We start from the raw sequence: 19273 nt of genomic DNA, 5'->3' as shown, positions 1-19273 counted from the left end.
TACTTCTTTTTTTCCCTTTTTTTGAGCCGAAGGTATGAAATTCCTGCATTAGCTTTATTCTTCTTCCTACCCTATGTACAGGCATTCAGTTTCAAACAATAAATAATAGCTACAAACTTGAATTCAATAGAATATAAGGAAAAACACACACTACTGTGTTTTTGATTGCACTTTATTGACACCTTATTTATATCCATTGATTTATTTGTGTCATCAACTTATTTTTTAATCATCTTTTTATCTCACGTATATCACATCAAAAAAGTGTTACAGTATTTTCTTTAAAAAATTATCCCAAATAATCTCCTATCCAAACATTTAGAATTTATATTTGTTTGGATAGGATATTATTTGAAATATTATTTGGAATAATTACAGTAGCATTTTTTCTGATGTGATGTATGTGAGATAAAAAGATAATTAGAAAGATAAAAAGCTGTATTGAAAATTGTAATGATGACGTCAGCAAATATAGTTGACCAAATAATCTACTGTCCAAACAAACCCGCCATATTAGTTGGTTTTTTTTTTTCTTCCTTCATTACAATAATCTACGTCAGCAAATATAGTTGACCAAATAATCTACTTCCAAACGTTGGTTTTTTTTTTCTTTTTTTTGCCACATTTCTTCTAATCAGATTAGCATTAACTCTCTCTATTCTCTAGAAATACCTGGCATATTAGTATTCCAAACTTGACACTTACGTCAGTTCCTAAGGGACGAAGCATACGATCAAGGAGACTTAGGGATGCAGCCAATTTCGAAATTCTAATGCAAATAATCTAGCATCATCAATTGACTCATAATTTTTATTTATATGAGTATTGATTAAGTTGCATAGAATTAATGTAATAGTACGTATTTCTTCTTTCCTGGTAATTGCTTTATCTGGGTCACAATAGCAAAACCTACCAGTCAAAACTCAAAACAAGAAACGGTTTAGGCTTTTGCATCCCAACGACCATCGGTCAAGTATAAACAATGGATCATCTGCTGATATGCTCCAAAGCAAACCGTAATTACCCTGTACTAGCCACAGATTTCGTCTTGTGTTCTAGAACCTAAATTGAAAAGGACCATTTGCCTAATCAAAAACATAAAACGGTTATCCCAACTTCCACTTGAACAAAATCATAGTTTCTATTTCCTAATCTCTTTGAGAATTTAAACTAGTGCTCGGAAATTTATCTCCAAATGAAGGCCAAAACTCACACAATTGTGCTAAGCTCGCGTAATTATCCTGGCTAGTGGCTAATCCCAACCAAAACCATTAAAAAAATTGTTGTAAAACACCCAAAAAAAAAAAGAAAAAAAAAGCAGAGAGAGAGAGAGAGAGAGAGAGTCAAAAAACGAAAACTAGAAGGCATAGACTCACTTGAAAAAAATAAAGAGAGAGAGACTTGTAATGCAATTCAAATCTACCCGGATCCTGAAATTCCGGACTATCCACAACCGACCACACACCAAAGTCCACGTAACGGAAGACAATAATGAAAAGTTGAAAACTACCAAACAGAAAATCCACACATTTCATCCCAAAAAAGTCAAATTCTAATTAGCCCTTTATTTTTCTCAAATTTCTCTCTCTCTCTATTTTGTTTCTACTTCTTCTTGATCTCTATCCGGAACAAATTAATTGCGTCATTCCTTTTTTGACATAGCTATCGATTGTACACGTGTTTCTGTATTTTTTGTTAAATCGTCAGTGGTGATCGGAGAGAATGGCGTCGACGGAGCACTTGGTGACCGGCGGCGGAGGAGGAGGAGGAGGAGGCCCGAGGTACGTGCAAGTGCAATCGGAGCCGCTGCCGATGATGATGTCATCATTCTTCTCCTTTCATCATCATCACGGAGCCGAGTCAGCTCGAATTTTCGATGAGTTGCCTAAGGCTACTATTATTCAGGTGTCCCGCCCCGATGCTGCCGATATTAGCCCTATTATGCTCACTTATACAATTGAATTCCAATACAAACAGGTATGATTTCACCTTGCCTCGCTTGCTGCCAATATTAGTTTATTTTTTGTTTGTTTCAATATATCAGGTAGAAATTTGTTTAATGGAGAAGTTGCTACTTTGAGTTTTATAGAAGAGACTAGAACATAAACAGATTGCTTATAGAGTGATGCTGGAATCAGCTCAAGTTTGGATTTTTGAGAACTGGATATGAATGGAAGTTTGTTCATTTATACCTGAGCTAGGAATCAGATTGAGGTGAGGAGTGTTGGCTTTGACAGGGAACGCCAAAAGGGTGAACTTAGAGTTCTTGTAGACGAGGTAAAAACTGGGGCTTTTTCGGATTTGAAATTGAGTGAGTTTGGGTTTTTGGACGTAATTAAACTAAATTTAGTTGTTAATTTAGGATGTTGTTTGACTGAAAATGAATTTTAGGAGTTATATTGTTGTTGTGACAGTTATTGTTACCTTGCACATATTTGGTTTTAATTATGGGCAGTATGTGAATTTTGATGGATTGTGCGAATTTTGGTAGTCTACAATTATCAATTAAAATTGGTGACAGGGGACGAAAAGATTGGTAGCCTATTTGGGTACCTTTCGTTACCGTCAGTAACACCTAAAAAAAATATTAATACTTGAATTGGTTGAATGGTAGCTTCAATATTCCAATAGTGTTTTTCCCCCCATAGGTTAGGAGGTTAGTAATTGATTGGATTCTGCTGGACTAATACTTATTCTTTCTTCAGTTCAAGTGGCAGTTAGTCAAGAAAGCTTCACAAGTATTCTATTTACATTTTGCGTTGAAGAAAAGGGCATTTATTGAGGAAATTCATGAAAAGCAGGAGCAGGTATGCTTAGATTCATTTGCTTCGGTGTGCATTTTTGCTGTTTATTTTTAGGAGGTTGGTTTGTTTGATCAAACTGTTGCACTTTTTACTCATGTTGAATCTGTGGTGGAATGCTGATGTGTTTTTAAATGTGAAGGTCAGAGAATGGCTTCAAAATTTAGGAATAGGAGATCATACACCGGTTATACAGGATGACGAAGAAGCTGAAGATGAGACCATTCCTCTGCGTAATGATGAAAGTGTCAAAAACAGGTGAATCTTGAGATTATATTGCTTATTGTGAAAGGGGAGGAAGTGTTACATACTGCGAGTAGCATCATAATTTGTATGATTCTTACAGGTAGTTTTTTGTTCAGAGATGTTCCGTCAAGTGCTGCCCTGCCAATTATTCGGCCTGCCCTAGGACGGCAGAATTCAATGTCTGACAGATCAAAAGTAGCAATGCAAGGCTACTTGAATCACTTTCTTGGGAACATGGATATAGTGAATTCGCGGGAGGTATGCAAAGTCTTACTCTAGAATTTTTGTTTTAGATTTGCTTGCAAGATAGTGTAGCAACTTTTGTTACAACCTAATAATTAGCACACTTTGTTTTCTTTAATGTTCATATTTTCATCCTTAGAATTTAGCAACTAACAGAAAGAGTGTTTTCTATGCATGTGTGCTTGCACCAAGAGCATGAGTCAGTAGCTTGACCCGGTAAATGAGATACCTTGTTTCTTAAGTTGCCTTGAATTAAATGAGCACCTAGAGAGATTTTACCTGATATTTGGCAACTACTTCAACCCTTCATGTTACATATACAAATTCGGTAGGGAAAATTTTCACAAGCACATACTTCCATGTTATCATGTGTATGAAATTCTCGCACATCTCTTTCACCAAAGAATAATTGATCATGGAATATCTGTGTGGTGGAATAGTAACTAACCCGTAATAGCACTAGGAGATTGCGATTGTTAGTCAAGATATCGTTGCTTTGATTTGTTTTAAGCTGAACTGTGTATTTAGGCTACAACTCTTATGCAGCTAATGTTTCCATTTTTTGAAAATTAAGTTGAATTCATGTTTTGGCTACTCCAGATTTCTTTCTCGGTATTTTTCTGTCTTTCACATTTCCCAATTATATGGCAGGTTTGCAGATTTTTGGAAGTCTCCAGGTTGTCCTTTTTACCAGAGTATGGTCCTAAGCTAAAAGAAGATTATGTCATGGTGAAGCACTTACCAAAAATCCCCAGAGATGATGAACATCAAGGCTGTTGTTCATGTCAGTGGTTCAGCTGCTGCAAAGACAATTGGCAGAAGGTAATTATCTTCGCTGGATAATCTACCATGAATCTCTCGTTCTGTTTTTTCTGATTTTTGGGGATAATGAAAATTGCTTACTACTTGAGAATTCCTCTTCTCATATTTGGATCCATTACTGTTTTCAACTACTGCATGACATTGACTGGTGACCTTTCAATTTTTAGTTGCTACAAGACCATTGTTGTTTTGTTTTACTTTTATTTCATGATGACTTTGGTTGGAGAATCTAAGAGGTCAGTGCTTGGGGTAGTTAGAATTTTGAGTTTCCTTGCATCCTGCTTATGTGGTTCTTATTCAGAGAATTATTAGGTTTTGTTATTCCTAGTCTTTTCTCCCTTTTCTTCATATACAGGTTTCGCAACCTGATGAAAAAGGTAGGCTGTACTGGGTTTGCTTTTCTGTATCCCTTACTGCATTCTTTTCGTCTTTTCATATTTTACAGCTTTCCTCGTTTGGTTCTCTCTAACACCAGTCATGTTCTTGAATGCTGAAATTGTTAGAACCTGCTTTCAGCTATCTGGAGTTATGCTTTCAATATGCATAGTTTAGTTTCTAATTTAAATCTGGTCATGCTCCTAATACCTGTATTGTAGTATCTAATTTAGATTTACTCTACAAGGAATATCACAGTGTTGGAATTATATGCAGGTCTGGGCTGTACTCAAGCCTGGATTTCTGGCCTTCCTCAAAGATCCTTTTGATGCGCAACCTCTAGATATAATTGTATTTGATGTACTACCAGCATCAGATGGTAATGGAGATGGCCGTGTATCATTAGCAAAAGAAGTAAAGGATCACAATCCTTTGCGCCATTATTTCAGGGTAAGCTGTTTATGCATGTTCTTCTTGTAGAGGACCCATTCTATGTTGACACTCTTCCTGAAGCATTACATTCGGAGTCCAGTCCTGAAGTATAAAGTTTCTTGTTAGTCCTTAGAGCATCTTATGGGTCTCTAAAGATAACAAAGATTTGCATCTTGTTCCTGAGAAGGATGTCTTTGGGAGTGTGTCTGTAGACAATCAATTTTCAATAAATAAATAAATAAAAACCTGTAGATGAATATAAAGAGGATTAGGATTCTAATTTTCCTTGAATTCTTGATTGTTGGAGACGGAATATTTTAGTTAAAGATACGGATAATGGGTTTACTGATCTAAGCGTTTAGGTTTCATGATTGAATTAAAAAAGGGACCAGGGATGATGCATTCATAGGAACAAATAGATATGGTTAAATGGAGTGATAGCATTATATGTTCTAGTGTCATAGTGCATCAGTATAATCAAAATGAAAATTTCAGGGTTAAGGCCACCTATTTGAAGAGAGATAATTTGGGCAAGTAAGGAGCTGTATTGAAATTGCTAATGATTTAGTCAACTAAGAAATAAAATGTTGACCTGAATTTGAACGAAATAAATGTTACAAAAAGTGAACAATCATAATTGTGTTAAATTAGAGAAAACTTGTTGAGATGGTTGGAGATCTGCAAAGAATATTTATGCTACTATTCCTGAAAGGATGTAGAAGGAGAAGAAGAAGGTCAATACCCAAGCAAGTCATTGTGGAAATGAAGCAACTCTAAAGGTTCATGGGTTGGGGGCCCTTTGGGTTTTTAATAAAAACCTATTCCTTTCCCAACTTTTCCACATCTCAGTGGAATATTTGGTACCATGCTTTTATGAGAATAACAAGAAAAAGCATCGTGATCTGAAGGAAGTTTGTAGCATAGACTTGTATTACCTTGCCTCTAGCTTCCTAGTCCCAGTTAAAATGATGAGTGATTGGTTTTCATCCAAGGTCAGCATTGCTATTTGTAAGAAGTTGCACTTTTTCTGAAGTTATTATGATGTTGTTAAAGGTATCTTGTGGAATCCGGTGCATCAAGGTCAGAACCAAGGCCAATGCTAAAGTCAAAGATTGGGTTGCTGCAATTAATGATGCTGGTCTTAGGCCACCTGAGGGTTGGTGTCACCCTCACCGTTTTGGATCTTTTGCTCCTCCTCGGGGATTGACAGAAGATGGTAGTCAGGCTCAGTGGTTTGTAGATGGTCGGGTGGCATTTGAAGCGATTGCTTTGGCAATTGAGGATGCAAAATCAGAGGTCAAAGCTTTAGTTTCACCTTCACAGATAATATTCTTCACTTTTTATTATATGAGCAAGTAGAATATGAATAGAAGTTTCCTGCAGATATTTATTTGTGGTTGGTGGCTCTGCCCAGAACTCTACCTGCGGCGGCCTTTTGATGCTCATGCATCCTCTCGGCTTGATGCTTTACTAGAAATGAAAGCTAAGCAAGGTGTTCAGGTATATACGCCTGTACATATGATTTACTTGTTATATGTTTCATACATGCCAATACTTCTGAAGTTCTTTGAAGGAAACAATTGTGGCTTTCATGAAAATGTGGCTGCATCTGAACATGGCTTGTCCCTGCTTTTGTTATGCTAACTGTATGAACTTTAATTTTGGATTCTTGAATTTTCTTTTCCTGTAGATTTATATTCTTCTATACAAAGAGGTTGCCCTAGCTCTGAAAATTAACAGCGTCTACAGCAAGAAAAAGCTTCTTGGCATCCATGAGAATGTGAGAGTACTACGATATCCAGACCATTTTTCTACTGGTGTCTATTTATGGTATGCACCTTATTGTCAAAGCCAGTAGCTGTTTAAGTTTTCATACTCTTTTCCTACAGATATGGTACTTGATTATTGTTTTCACTCAGTGATGAAACAGAAATTTCTGTGGACTTACATCTGCTTATACATAGGTCGCACCATGAGAAAATTGTTATTGTTGACCACCATATTTGCTTTCTTGGAGGGCTTGACCTCTGCTTTGGTCGCTATGATTCATTTGATCACAAAGTGGGCGATTACCCTCCCTGCAATTGGCCTGGAAAGGACTATTACAACCCAAGGTGCTTTCCCCGTGTTTTCATTACAAGTTCATTTTAATCTTGTAGCTAACTATTTATCCTGATTTTAGAAGTCAATTTAGTCTCAGAATTATCTAGTGGGACATGATGGTCTGCTGCATTGGAACATCCATAAATTACTTGGTCTTAATGATCTTGAAGTAGTTCTAGTTGTTTGTTGCTATACCTGAGTGAGGATTGTTGTTGCAAAGAACAAGTAAAGATGGATACTTTACATTGTTTACTTTAAGTATGAATAATTTGGATCTGGAACTTTTCTGATGTCAGTTTGCTTTTTGATGATAATGGATCTACAAATGTACCGACTCATTGTGTGATACATACATACATACACACACACACACATACAGTGATGAGATTGACTTTGTGGAGAGCTACAATCTGCATCGATTATGTCTAATAATTGCCTGTCCGATACCTAATAACAATTCAGAGAGTCAGAACCAAATTCATGGGAAGATACTATGAAAGATGAATTAGATCGGCAAAAGTATCCGCGTATGCCATGGCATGATGTCCACTGTGCTTTTTGGGGACCGCCTTGCCGTGATGTTGCTAGACATTTTGTTCAGCGTTGGAACTATGCAAAGGTTAATCTTGTTACAGTTTTAGGTATTCTCTGAATTTAAAAGCTTTGGTGATTTTATAGCTATAACATTTTTCAGAGGAATAAAGCTCCATATGAGGAGGCGATCCCACTCCTTATGCCACAGCATCACATGGTTATTCCCCACTACATGGGAATTAACAGAGACATTGATGATGAAATTAAGAATGATGGAAACATCCGTAAACGCACCAAAAAGCAAGAATCATTCTCGTCTCGATCATCCTGCCAGGATATCCCCTTGCTCATGCCTCAAGAAGCAGATGGGCTCGATGCTTCAGAGGGGCAATTAAAATTAAATGGTTTAAGTAGGGAATATGGTTTCCATGATCAAGCAAGCAGGCCCAGCAAAAGTCCTTTCTCTTTCCGAAAGTCAAAAGTTGAACCAATTAATCCAGATATGCCAATGAAAGGTTTTGTAGATGATCTTGATGCCTCACATATGCTGCAGGAGTTGTCTTCCATGCAGCCTGGATTCAAGCCTTCAGGTAATGAATGGTGGGAAACACAGGATCGAAGTGGTCAAGTTGATCTGGCAGATGAAAGTGGACAAGTTGGTCCTCGTGTTTCATGTCGATGTCAGGTGAGATCTAAATGTCACAGTGCCCCAGTTCTTTCTGATCAAATGTTTATCTATGATGAGCTACTTGAGTTCATGTATACATCTAATTTTATTGATCATTGAAGATGTAGTGTTTAGGCCATGCAACTCTGGCTCAGGATTTTGTTTCTCTAGCTGGGGTTAGATATAATTTCTTTAGGAGGTTGAGGATCTCTATACTGAGTGACATGCGTGCATCCATATTGTATCCCATCCGTGTATGATATAGAAAGTGTTGGTGATTATTAAGTAGATTAGGTTCCTGTCCTAATAGATGGGCATGATTAGTAACTTTTCCCACTTGCTAGGAAGGATATATTACATATTAAGATCATGTTTTTGTTTCTGTATCATGTAACAAATAAACATTAGACATATTACTATTATAAGCGTGATTCATATGCTGATGTTCTCATGCTATCCTCCTATGTGGGATTCATATTACGTTGTGTTTGGCTATATAAACAGAGCGGTGTGCTATAATCTCCAGGTTGTTTATGTCATTCTTTTTAGTGGAGTTGTGTCTGTTACTGGCTAATGAGCACAAAGTACAATTTGTTTAAGACTATTTAGGCTATGCTGGAATCTTTGCTTGTTCTACTTAACAAGTTCTTTTTGGGGGGCTTTGACCTACATACCTTTACTTGCAAGCAAATAGCGGTTATATATGCTACATGGGCTGAGGTAGAAGAACTGGTTCTGGTATGAGTATAGTTCACAATATTTAGCTTAAGACCTTTTCTTAGTGGGCGAATGTACTGTGATATCATATGAATTTCATTAAGATTGTTTTAATTGCTTACTTTTACATCCTGTTACAATGGCTTGTCATTGTGGAGGTGGTGGAATGTGTTTTATGGGTATATTGTGAAAAATGACCTGCAACTGTTTTTGGGCCTACAGCATCCCAAACATGAGCTTGTTTTAGAAGATTCTATGTAATATATCTGAGGATGATACTCTTTTAAAATTTTTTTCTTTTTTATGTTGGTTATTTAAATAACTACCGTTCTTTGATGCTTCCAAGTTTAGGTTATAAGGAGTGTCAGTCAATGGTCTGCTGGAACTAGCCAAATAGAGGAAAGCATTCACAGTGCTTACTGTTCTCTTATCGAGAAGGCAGAACACTTCATATATATTGAGGTATTCCTGTCCTTTAATAGTTTTAGTTGTGGTAAATTTTTTTTTTTTGATAATCAATGAATTAATTGTGTTAATCTAGGTAACTAATTTGGAGTAAATTTGGGCCAGTAGTTTCAGAAGGAAGGTAAATATTTTGAATGTGACTTTTCGTGCGGAGTGTTTAATATATTTGAGCAAGTCTTGGAAAATTGTGAAATATGGGAAGGTAGTATGGATGGGACTAAAGGCACAGCTAGAGGAGAATATAACTTGGAAAATAATATTGGAAAGGACCCTTTGTGCCACTAGTGTCCTGTTTATAACTGGAACACTACCTTATCCTTGGTGACTGCTAAGAAACTGCCTATGCTCGACTTTCTACAGCATTCAATGGGATCTACATGTTATGTCTTGATAGCCATTCATTTAGCATTTTCTGAAGCTTCCCAGGTTTCAATTATTCAAAAGTGTCCTTTTCGTTCCTGTGATGGATAAGGCAATTGATCTCTGAAGTACAAGCTAATGTTAGTGATGGTTGCACTTGTCTGTCTTTTTTTCTTCTGTAAGTTTCATGGTCTGGTTTTGAGGAAGTTGGTTTTCCTTTTCTACAAGGGATATCTTTTGAAAAAGATTACCGTGCCTGTGACAGGTCATTTGTTGAACATTCTTATTTTTTACTGAATAATTTTGTTGCTTTTTGATTTTGTATTATCAAATTTGCATTCAATTTTCTGATGCAATTGCCGTCAGTGTGAGTATTTGATTAGTCTTTTCTTGAGTGGTTTTCCATTTAAGGAGGCTAGGCATATTCTAAGCAGCTTTTAGTTTCTTGTCTGACATAAATTCCTGGAAACTTGTTCCAGAATCAATTCTTCATCTCAGGTCTTTCTGGAGACGAGATCATACGGAATCGTGTATTGGAAGCATTATACCAACGCATTATGCGAGCTTACAAGGAAAAGAAGTGTTTCAGAGTTATAATTGTCATACCACTTCTTCCAGGCTTCCAGGTACTATGCTTGGTTGTGTTCCCCTTGTCCAATATGAGTAATTTTTCTTTATTTATTTATTTTTTTCACTCTATATACTTTGGCAGGGTGGTGTGGATGATGGTGGTGCAGCATCTGTGAGAGCAATTATGCATTGGCAGTATCGAACAATATGCAGAGGACGTAATTCGATATTGGACAATCTTTATGATCACATCGGACCTCGAGTGCATGACTATATATCTTTCTACGGTCTTAGAGCTCATGGTAGACTTTTTGAAGGTGGTCCTGTGGCCTCCAGTCAGGTGACTGTGCAATTTCTTTTTTCAAGTTTTGTGTATTAAGAAGTCTCTTGCAAGCATCTGATTGCTAATTCTATGACCTTCTGATTGTTTAGTTGTTGATGGTATTTATGTGTAAATTTGACTCGTTTACGCACTTTACCGTTTAGGTGAGTGAACTGTCCATTTGTTAGTTATTAGACAGGCAGGACCTATCTTTAGTTGATTATTTAATAAGGATATGTTAGTTCGTTATTTGGTATACATTATATGTAAGTGTAGAAGTTTGCAAGTTGCATATTTGAAATTGGAAGAAATGCTAAGGTAGTCCTTTGTTATTTTTATTTAAGATTTTTACTCTAAAATATTATTTAATTTTGGTAACTTTGCATTGCTTTAACTGTACCCCTTGCAGCCGCAAAGACAACTCTCTTATTTATTTATTTATTGCTATCTGTCCCTTTATTTTCTTTTTTTTTTAACTCTTTTTTTCAAACCCTGTACATTTTCACCTCCTTTCTCTTCCACACCTTGGCTCCTGTCCACCTTTCTGGGGTTGCCCCTATCTTCATTCTATCTTGATGCAGAGCCACTTGTATTCTTCCGAGCAGAATTATGCACGGTAGAAAACAGCAGCCCGTACTCAAATGAGTTGTTTGTTTGATTGATACTACACATAGTAGTTACAGCTCATGAAGCCATGGAACTGCTTAGTATCTAAGAAGATGAAATTCATGGAAACATGTAATAGTCTGATGGTTACAGCACTTAAAAATAAATTTGTTGAATGTTTGGATAATTGCATTTCATTTCCACTACACTTGACTTGCAAAAGCAAATCAAGGGGATAAGAATTCACTGTTTCTATTCACTACAAGGTTCTCTTTTCTGCTTCTACAACATAAAATTGATGATGCTATTGGTGATTTTTTCATTTCTCTAGGTGTATGTACATAGCAAGATCATGATAGTTGACGATTGTATAACTCTAGTTGGATCTGCTAATATCAATGATAGAAGTTTGCTTGGCTCAAGGGACTCTGAGGTATATATTTTATTCCTTTTCTTTGTCTGTGGATTTTTTATACAGATTTAGTTGAATGTTCGGGGTGGTTTACATTACTCTCTTATTCTATATCCATTCTCTTCAGTCTTTATTCATGCGTTCTTACTTGAGTTTGTTCCTTGTAGATTACAGGTAGTAAATTGCATCTTTATACCTCTGTAAAGGACTTGTACCTTGCTTATTCTGGTCACCAGGCATCACTGTATAATCATTTAAGCAGAGTGATTGATGTCAGCTGCTTCGTCTATTTTATTCAAAGAATAATGGAAAGCACATACTTTTCCTTTAGCTTTGTTAGAAAAGGAAGAATACTTCTTCTCTGAGTCAAATTTTTCTTGGTCTTTCTCTAGCAAGCATGTTCCTGAGCTTCTTAGCCATTTCTTAGCATCCCAATAATTATTATTTTTCACGTCGTTCAGCCCATTCTTTTTGTTCTTTATGCATAGAAGTTTGTTTGGTAAGCTATGCAAGCTTTGTCTCCTAGCTGATAAAATGCACATCTAAATACATCTTGGTATGGGTGTTGACTTGTATGTCATATTGCAGTACTCTGAACCTCAAAAAATTTGTTGAATCTTACTTCCACTTCATTACATAATTTGGGATTGCTTATCACTAGGAATTTGGTTTGCTTATCACTAGGAATTTGGTTCTGGTTCGCATTTTAAATTATGCCCCTGGTTGCTGACCAGCCATGTTACTTATGTTGTTTCAGATTGGTGTACTAGTTGAGGACAAAGAACTGTTTGATTCATTAATGGGAGGCAAGCCATGGAAGGCTGGGAAGTTTGCATCGAGCTTGCGGCTTTCTCTATGGTCTGAGCACCTTGGTCTTAGAGCTGGAGAGGTCAGTTTCCATCACCCTTTTGATACCGTGTGATAGTCATATCTCTCGAAATCATTTCTTCTATGGAACTCCTTTTTTTCTTTTTTCTTTCCCCATTCTTTCTAGGAGGAGTATGCATAGCCAATTTATGTGTCATTCACATAAAAGCAAGTAGAAAAGGATTAGGTAGAATTAATAGATGAAAGATTTCTAACCTCTGGCCTCTGCATCTGTCGTTCATCTTTTTCTGAGATGTGAGATTTGGGTGATAATTGGTTATCCTCTTTTAGGTCCATCAAATAAGAGATCCGGTGATTGATTCTACATATAAGGGAATATGGATGGCAACTGCCAAGGTAAAATGCCATTTTCAAGTACGTCGTCAATGAAATGTTTGCTCATCTTTGTCAGGATATGGTTGTTGCCCATTACTTCTACTTGATTCTCAGTGTATAATTTTCTGTCTGCAATAATAAAGATGGGAGTTAAACTCCAGAGTATGATTTGATGGAAGAGTCATTTTAGTTACTTGAGCCAACAAGTTTGTAATCTTCTCGAATGTAAAAGAAAGAATTCACAATGAGTAAATCTTATATGCATTGACAGCGTATACACTATCACGATTGGATGCACGACACATGCAAAATTTGGGTTTCAAATTCAAATTCGGATTATGTGTCATGCATTTAATGGTGAAAGTGTATACACGGTCAGTGTATAGAAGACTAATCCATTCACAATGAGTAAATCTTATATACTGGCTTTTATTTACCTCCAACTAACTTCTCAATGTAATGAGTAAACTAACTTCTCACAATGAGTAAACTCATATGTGCTATGAGTTAGGGTTTGTAACACTGGCTTTATTTACCTCCAACTAACTTCTCTGTGTAATGTGATTTTGCCAGACAAATACCATGATCTACCAAGATGTTTTTTCTTGTATACCCAATGATCTAATCCATTCCAGGTGCGTTCCTTCTTTCAAAGATTTGTTTTTCTTTTTGTTGTTGATTGTATAAAAATCTGTGTAAGCTTGCAGGGCTTCTCTCCGTCAATGCATGGTCTACTGGAAAGAAAAACTTGGCCAGGCAACCATTGATTTAGGAATAGCCCCAAATAAGCTCGAGTCTTATCAAGATGGGGATATTAAATGCACTGATCCCTTGGAGAGGTTAGAATCTGTTAGGGGGCATCTTGTTTCTTTCCCTTTGGATTTCATGTCCAAAGAAGATTTAAGACCTGTGTTCAATGAAAGCGAGTACTATGCATCATCTCAAGTTTTTCACTGAGCATCATCTTTATTAACTACGGCTTGTATATAGCTGAAAATTATCTTCCACGTGTCTTTAAGTATGGTGAGACATGCACCTCAGGCGGAGAGTACACACACAGAGGGAGCCCCCCAACCAGAGAGAGAGAGAGAGATGGAAAGGGGTGGTGGTTGACCAGAAACTTCAGTTCGAAGCAAGAAAATACAGCAAGAAAATGGAAGTTATATATAGGCGCTCTTTAGCGGGGCTCTTAATGTTCGAGGAAGTGGAAGTTATATACAAGTTTCTCTGCTTAATGTTTCTACATGTATATGAATGAAATTAAAGTTTCATGATTCACTCTGGTGTTCCTCAAGGCATTAGTCCATTGTTGGCACCTGAACTATCATAGCTGGTGGTCTACTTTGACAATAAGCGCCGGAGTTTGCCAGTTGCGGGAAGCACTTTCATTAAGATTTGCAGTTCTGTTCATAGAGGAGGATGAGGATCCAGTGACAGAGAAATGATTGTTTCCGATCTCAACGGATAATATTCAGCACGATATCAGCAGGCACCGAAGATTTCTAAATTCTTCATGGGAGTGATATTTTATGTACTTGAAAGATTCACAAAAATTTGTGCACAAGACTTCTCTGCAATATAGATTATAGAGCAATATGGTTCAACCAACCTCCCCTCACCCCTAAAAAAATAAAAACCGAAAAAAGGAACATTTTGGATAGACGTTGATGACTTCTTTTTTTTTTTTTTTTTATGCTTCCTGACACATTGATAACTTGTTGGCCATGTATCTCAAATTAACTTTTACATAAATTAGTTCCTATAAATGATGAACGTATGCTCAGCAACGTCATGTTTCCCTTGGTCTATCACGCCTGGGCGGTGGAGAGTCTGGGCTACGTATGGTTAGTTTAGAAAGTGCCTTCAGATGCTCAGACCAACAGTCCGCTTTCTAGTTGTCTCCTGCCCCTGTTCAACTCAGTTCGAATTTCTGTTTGCGGCAGTCTCGCCTCCACTTTTGACCAGGTAAACATGTGGAAGAAAAGATGTATCGTCTACTGAAAAATGATGGAGCACATTGGACCTTAAAGGGTGTTAGTATAAGATTGATTAAAAATCAGCAATACAAACGGGCCCACGATGGAAAAATCAGAATCCAAGTGGCCGAATCGATAACTAAATTGGTCCAAACTATTTCCGGCCTTTTTAATTTTGGAAACCGAGGGAACATTTTTAATCTTCATCTGGAGGTAGCTTCTGAAACCCCAAACTAATCATATAATTGTCTTTTGTCTTTTGGAAATCCATGTCTTGATTTACTTAGTTGACATTGATCATGTAAAGTGTTCTCAAACTTTGGATATTTTTATCTTAATTTCTGGTTTACGATCAACAACACCTCAGTGAAACTCTTATAGCTCCGCCTGTTTGTAGAATTGCTTCAATGGCAACATCTGCTGTAAGTTTTGGTGCGTTGGTGACTCTTGAGGAACTAGTTCCCTCCTCCCCACAATTCACGCAAGGAGCATCGCTTCGAGTTACTGGAAAGTAGGTGTTTACGTGTTGCTCTTTGTTGCAAATGCTTCTTGAATTTTGTCTATTTCGATTTGTGAAACATATAGAGAAAAAGTTAATAAGAAGGGGAGAAAGCAGGGCCACTTCTCAACTCGAAAGTATGGTAGTGGGTTTTTCTGATAGGCCCTTTCATCGGCTCATGTCATGGTATCTTTGCACACTTGTTAGTGATAATGTTGCTTCTTGCATTTCTTGCTTTTCAATAATTAGCCACCATGCTGCTTGTTTTTTGCCAACACAAAATGTCTCAGTACTCCTGTAATCAGAAGTTTATTTATTTATTTATATTTATATCGATGTTTATCTGCAACTGTACTTCAACTTCAAGCGTGGTGGTGTCATCGTTGCCATTTACTTTTCTTACCATCATATCAATATACCACGGTAAAATTTCTGAGGCGTTTCGAGTGCAGAAGAACATAAAATTATACCAACTTACACGGGATTCTAAAGAAAGTTCAGCTCCTTAATTGTTTTATGATATTTTGTCAGATATGCCACTTGTGTGCTACAATCTAAAATCAATTATGCAGCTTTGAGAGGGTTAATTTGTTCTATTTTATAGGCTACAGGAGTATGACATAGAGACTGCAATTGCGTCAATTGTCGAAGGCAATGCTTCCTTAAAGATTGACACGCAACATTTGAAGGTCAATCTTCACATAGGTTCCTTGTACCAGTTCATTGGAGAACTGCTTATTGACCCCAGCAATCAGGTATGCATGTCTATGGTGATTTTCTTGTACAACTACATACAAATATTTGAGCAATCATTGAATTAATATCCTCCATTCTGGTGCCCTTTCTGTAAATCCCGATGACAATTTGATGTTTGGAATCCTTTGATCTCTCCATCTATAAGTTGAGTGGCTTATAGAGCAACAGGCTGCAGAGGATGATAAATAAGTGATGTTACATAGGAAAATTAGGAAATGGGTGTGATATTTGTGTTTGGGACATTCTTCATCTGGAGATCAACCTCTCGCTTTATTTCCACGCTTCATTTCTGTGATCAAGCTAAGTTTTTTGAATGTACCATGTGATTTTTGCTCTTAATTAATTAAATTGACCCTGCATGTTTGATTGATTGTGCTTACATATGCAATATATCTTACACAGCGTGTCTTTTGGCTTAAGCGTAATCATGGCACACATAAAAAACCTCTCGAGGCTTTTTAAAATTTTTTCTGACCACTTCATGCTTTTATTTACTGTGAGCTTTTATCATAAATGTCAGGCAATTTTGAGGGCGCGAGTGGGTAGGAATGTAGATGGCATGGATCTTAATCTCTATCATCAGTCTCTGCAGCTCTTGAGAGGCTTTCAAGCTGAGCAGATGAATAGCACGACGTCTTAGGGTAATATCTATTTATAGAAAAGATACAAGGTTAATATCAACTGTCAATTCTATCTGAAGATGAGAAAGATGAGAACAAAATATGGCTGTTTTTATTTTTCTTGCCTAATCGTACAGATGTTGGCTTCCTGTATCTATTTTGAGTGGAACTCAACTAGAAGCGAAGCAAAATATCTTTATGGAGAGGGAAATCGATTCCTCCACAAAGCTAGTTGTTACCTTTTGCTTGTTACCCATTCTCTTGCATCTTTTCATTGATTTATTCAATCAAATTTCTGCGATCTGCATTCTCTAGGTATCTATTGTATATTCTCATAACCGTTTTAGCCAAGAGCATTACTTATTGGGCGCATATTTTAGGATGAGAACATGGTCTTACCAGAAGTCTATTCCATGGTCAATACTGCTATACCAAGCATTACTTTAGAGTTGACCATCATGTTCAAGAACTGCAAGCATCACTGATAAGTTGTGAGCAGAAAAAGGTGTTGAGTTGGCAGTGAGGCTCAATCGCTGATCTTTGTTAATCACATCTCTTATTTGTTTGGAATGATTGATTGGCTAAGCATGCCAATTGTTTGTTTGAGTTTGATATCACTTGCAGCAATAGACTTAACAATTGCAGTTGGTTTGATGTTTGATAAATTCTCCTAGGTGGATTCCTATATCTTGCCATCAGGAGCTTTAAGATGTCTTCAACTTAAAACACTCCCCAAGTTTGTTTTCAATAGCTGTAAAAGTTGTGCAAGATTTGTCACTTGCTGCCTTGCATTGTATTAAAGCTAATGAGTAAAACCCCACCCCCCCCCACCCCACATCACATCCTGGTAGTTGGGGAAGGGATGGATTGGGTTAGAGGTGGCAATATGGATAAATGGTTCATAATTGGTTTTGACTTAATGGATGGTGGATGAAATTTATCCAATCCATTTAAATCCATTTAATAAATGGATCTAAATGGATTCTAAATAAGAACCAATTATCCATTTATAATCCATTTAAATATTTTTGTTACTTTTTTTTTGTATTACTATTTCTTGTAATATGAAGATACTTTTTTATGTACTTGTAAAATTTAGGTGTATTTGGATGAGAAAGAGGACAAATGAAGGCAAGACCTGATTGATGAAGCTAAGACCTAATTATCACTGGTTTAAAAAATGAGAACATTGAGCAGCTAAGACACCAGTAAATGAATAAGTCCAATCTGTTAGATAGCGAATTGATATCGTTGGGAAAAAGTAATGGGTTTGCTTCATATCGTTTCTTAAAGATAATAAAAGGAAGCCATGGAGCAGGTTCTTTTCAAAGCTACAAATATATTTGTTCGCTCAGATTCGGTCGCCTCCATTTTAAGATAGCTCCTTTTTTTAATCATTTTTTTTCATTTTTTTTATTTGGTTTTTAAGTAAATGGATATATGTGGTTTTTGTGGATAATCCATATAAATCCATTTAATTTAATGGTTTTACTTTGATCAACCATTTAAAACCAATACTATAAATGGATAATCCAAATCCATTTAATTATGGATTATATGGATGGATAAATGGATCTCGATCCAAATTGCCACCTCTAGATTGGGTGGTTTGAAGGAGAGAGTATAAGTGGGAGGTCTCGAGTTCGAACCCTCTCACTTACACTAAAAAAAAAACGAATGCTATTGAATAGTTGTTTAGATGCGATCATATATTGGGATCTTATTGAACTTGTATGTTTGTTGAGCTGCCAAACCTTTTTGTCTAAGCAAAATCCAGCTGAAAGTTGGAGCATTGAGTGCATTAGCAAATCTTTAACCAAATGGAGCATGTAGATTAAACGGTTGTGGCCTTTTCCCCCTGTAGAACACGTGTAGCATGTGGAACTGTCACGATAGTTCTTTCGATTTTGTGACTTCATATACTCGGGAGGAAAGAATCTCGACCTTCCTTGCTAGATATATATATATATATTAAAAAAAAAAAAAAAAAGACGTGTGTCTCTGTGGTAGAAATTGAACTGTATCATTGTTTCATGTAATCACTTCATCTAGTATTCTATTAGAATAAGACAACATCGTATATGGTCTGGTTTAACGTGAGTAATTTATTTTCCCTAGATATTTTCATGGGTTCGGTACTTGGATTTGCAATGTCAAGTAGGCACAAGGCGGGCATTCCAGTCCTAGACGGTAACATACTCCGAACCCCCAACACGTAATACACACAAACTTGGTGGCTCAGCCTCAGCCTCTCCAAGAGGAAGGAAAGTTGGAACTTTACGAAAGTTGGTTTTTATACAAACAAACTGGACAGAGACCTTCCAACTATGTAAATCAATAATTAGCTAGCTAGTTGGACGTGTTAACGTCTTCAATTCTTCTACTCGCTGGTTGCTGGATGCCGACATGCGCTATATAATCCATTTCTTCCCAGCTGCTTTTCCATATCATGGCCACTTACAAGTCAAATTATGCCTTTTGTTAGGCCTTGAGAATTCATGGTTTGACGATCCCCTTCTCCCTTCAAATTGTCATCAAACAGAG

At 36.8% G+C, this 19273-nt stretch overlaps 2 protein-coding genes across 7 annotated transcripts; both read left to right on the top strand.

Moving 5' to 3' along the window:
• Positions 1-1588: 1588 nt before the first annotated feature.
• On the top strand, positions 1589-14644 carry LOC113765431 (phospholipase D zeta 1). Of its 2 annotated transcripts, XM_027309604.1 has the most exons (20): positions 1589-1977; positions 2706-2807; positions 2944-3059; positions 3164-3305; positions 3942-4112; positions 4764-4937; positions 5973-6215; positions 6303-6419; positions 6610-6749; positions 6884-7033; positions 7485-7641; positions 7717-8241; positions 9292-9402; positions 10245-10391; positions 10478-10675; positions 11595-11696; positions 12433-12564; positions 12834-12899; positions 13452-13513; positions 13586-14644. In XM_027309604.1, exons 1-20 carry the CDS (start codon positions 1723-1725, stop codon positions 13833-13835), a joined length of 3360 nt encoding a protein of 1119 aa, XP_027165405.1. In that variant the 5' UTR covers positions 1589-1722; the 3' UTR covers positions 13836-14644. The 2 variants fall into 2 exon arrangements, with proteins under 2 accessions (XP_027165405.1, XP_027165406.1); XM_027309605.1 differs by lacking the exon at positions 1589-1977 and having other exon boundaries at positions 2716-2807; positions 3148-3305; positions 13586-14630.
• Positions 14645-14737: 93 nt separating this feature from the next.
• Positions 14738-18942, top strand: LOC113765449 (CST complex subunit TEN1). Of its 5 annotated transcripts, none has more exons than XM_027309635.1 (4): positions 14738-15067; positions 15252-15365; positions 15958-16108; positions 17110-17505. In XM_027309635.1, exons 2-4 carry the CDS (start codon positions 15262-15264, stop codon positions 17212-17214), a joined length of 360 nt encoding a protein of 119 aa, XP_027165436.1. In that variant the 5' UTR covers positions 14738-15067; positions 15252-15261; the 3' UTR covers positions 17215-17505. The 5 variants fall into 5 exon arrangements, with proteins under 5 accessions (XP_027165436.1, XP_027165437.1, XP_027165434.1 ...); XM_027309636.1 differs by lacking the exon at positions 17110-17505 and adding an exon at positions 18848-18942 and having other exon boundaries at positions 14739-15067; XM_027309633.1 differs by lacking the exon at positions 17110-17505 and adding an exon at positions 16630-16977 and having other exon boundaries at positions 14746-15067; positions 15236-15365.
• Positions 18943-19273: the final 331 nt, after the last annotated feature.

This window comes from Coffea eugenioides, chromosome 3 (assembly GCF_003713205.1).
Source record: "Coffea eugenioides isolate CCC68of chromosome 3, Ceug_1.0, whole genome shotgun sequence".
Classification (NCBI taxonomy): domain Eukaryota; kingdom Viridiplantae; phylum Streptophyta; class Magnoliopsida; order Gentianales; family Rubiaceae; genus Coffea; species Coffea eugenioides.
The sequence above is the reverse complement of the archived record's forward strand: the minus strand, read 5'-3'. Positions and strand labels throughout refer to the sequence as shown.

Excerpts from the sequence above, each read along its gene's own strand:
- LOC113765431 (XM_027309604.1), top strand. The coding sequence starts at position 1,723 with ATGGCGTCGACGGAGCACTTGGTGACCGGCGGCGGAGGAGGAGGAGGA. Across the intron at positions 6,420-6,609 it reads AAGCTAAGCAAGGTGTTCAG|ATTTATATTCTTCTATACAA; the intron begins GTATATACGCCT and ends CTTTTCCTGTAG. Across the intron at positions 9,403-10,244 it reads AACACTTCATATATATTGAG|AATCAATTCTTCATCTCAGG; the intron begins GTATTCCTGTCC and ends AACTTGTTCCAG.
- LOC113765449 (XM_027309633.1), top strand. The coding sequence starts at position 15,262 with ATGGCAACATCTGCTGTAAGTTTTGGTGCGTTGGTGACTCTTGAGGAA. Across the intron at positions 15,366-15,957 it reads TCGCTTCGAGTTACTGGAAA|GCTACAGGAGTATGACATAG; the intron begins GTAGGTGTTTAC and ends TCTATTTTATAG. Across the intron at positions 16,109-16,629 it reads TTATTGACCCCAGCAATCAG|GCAATTTTGAGGGCGCGAGT; the intron begins GTATGCATGTCT and ends CATAAATGTCAG.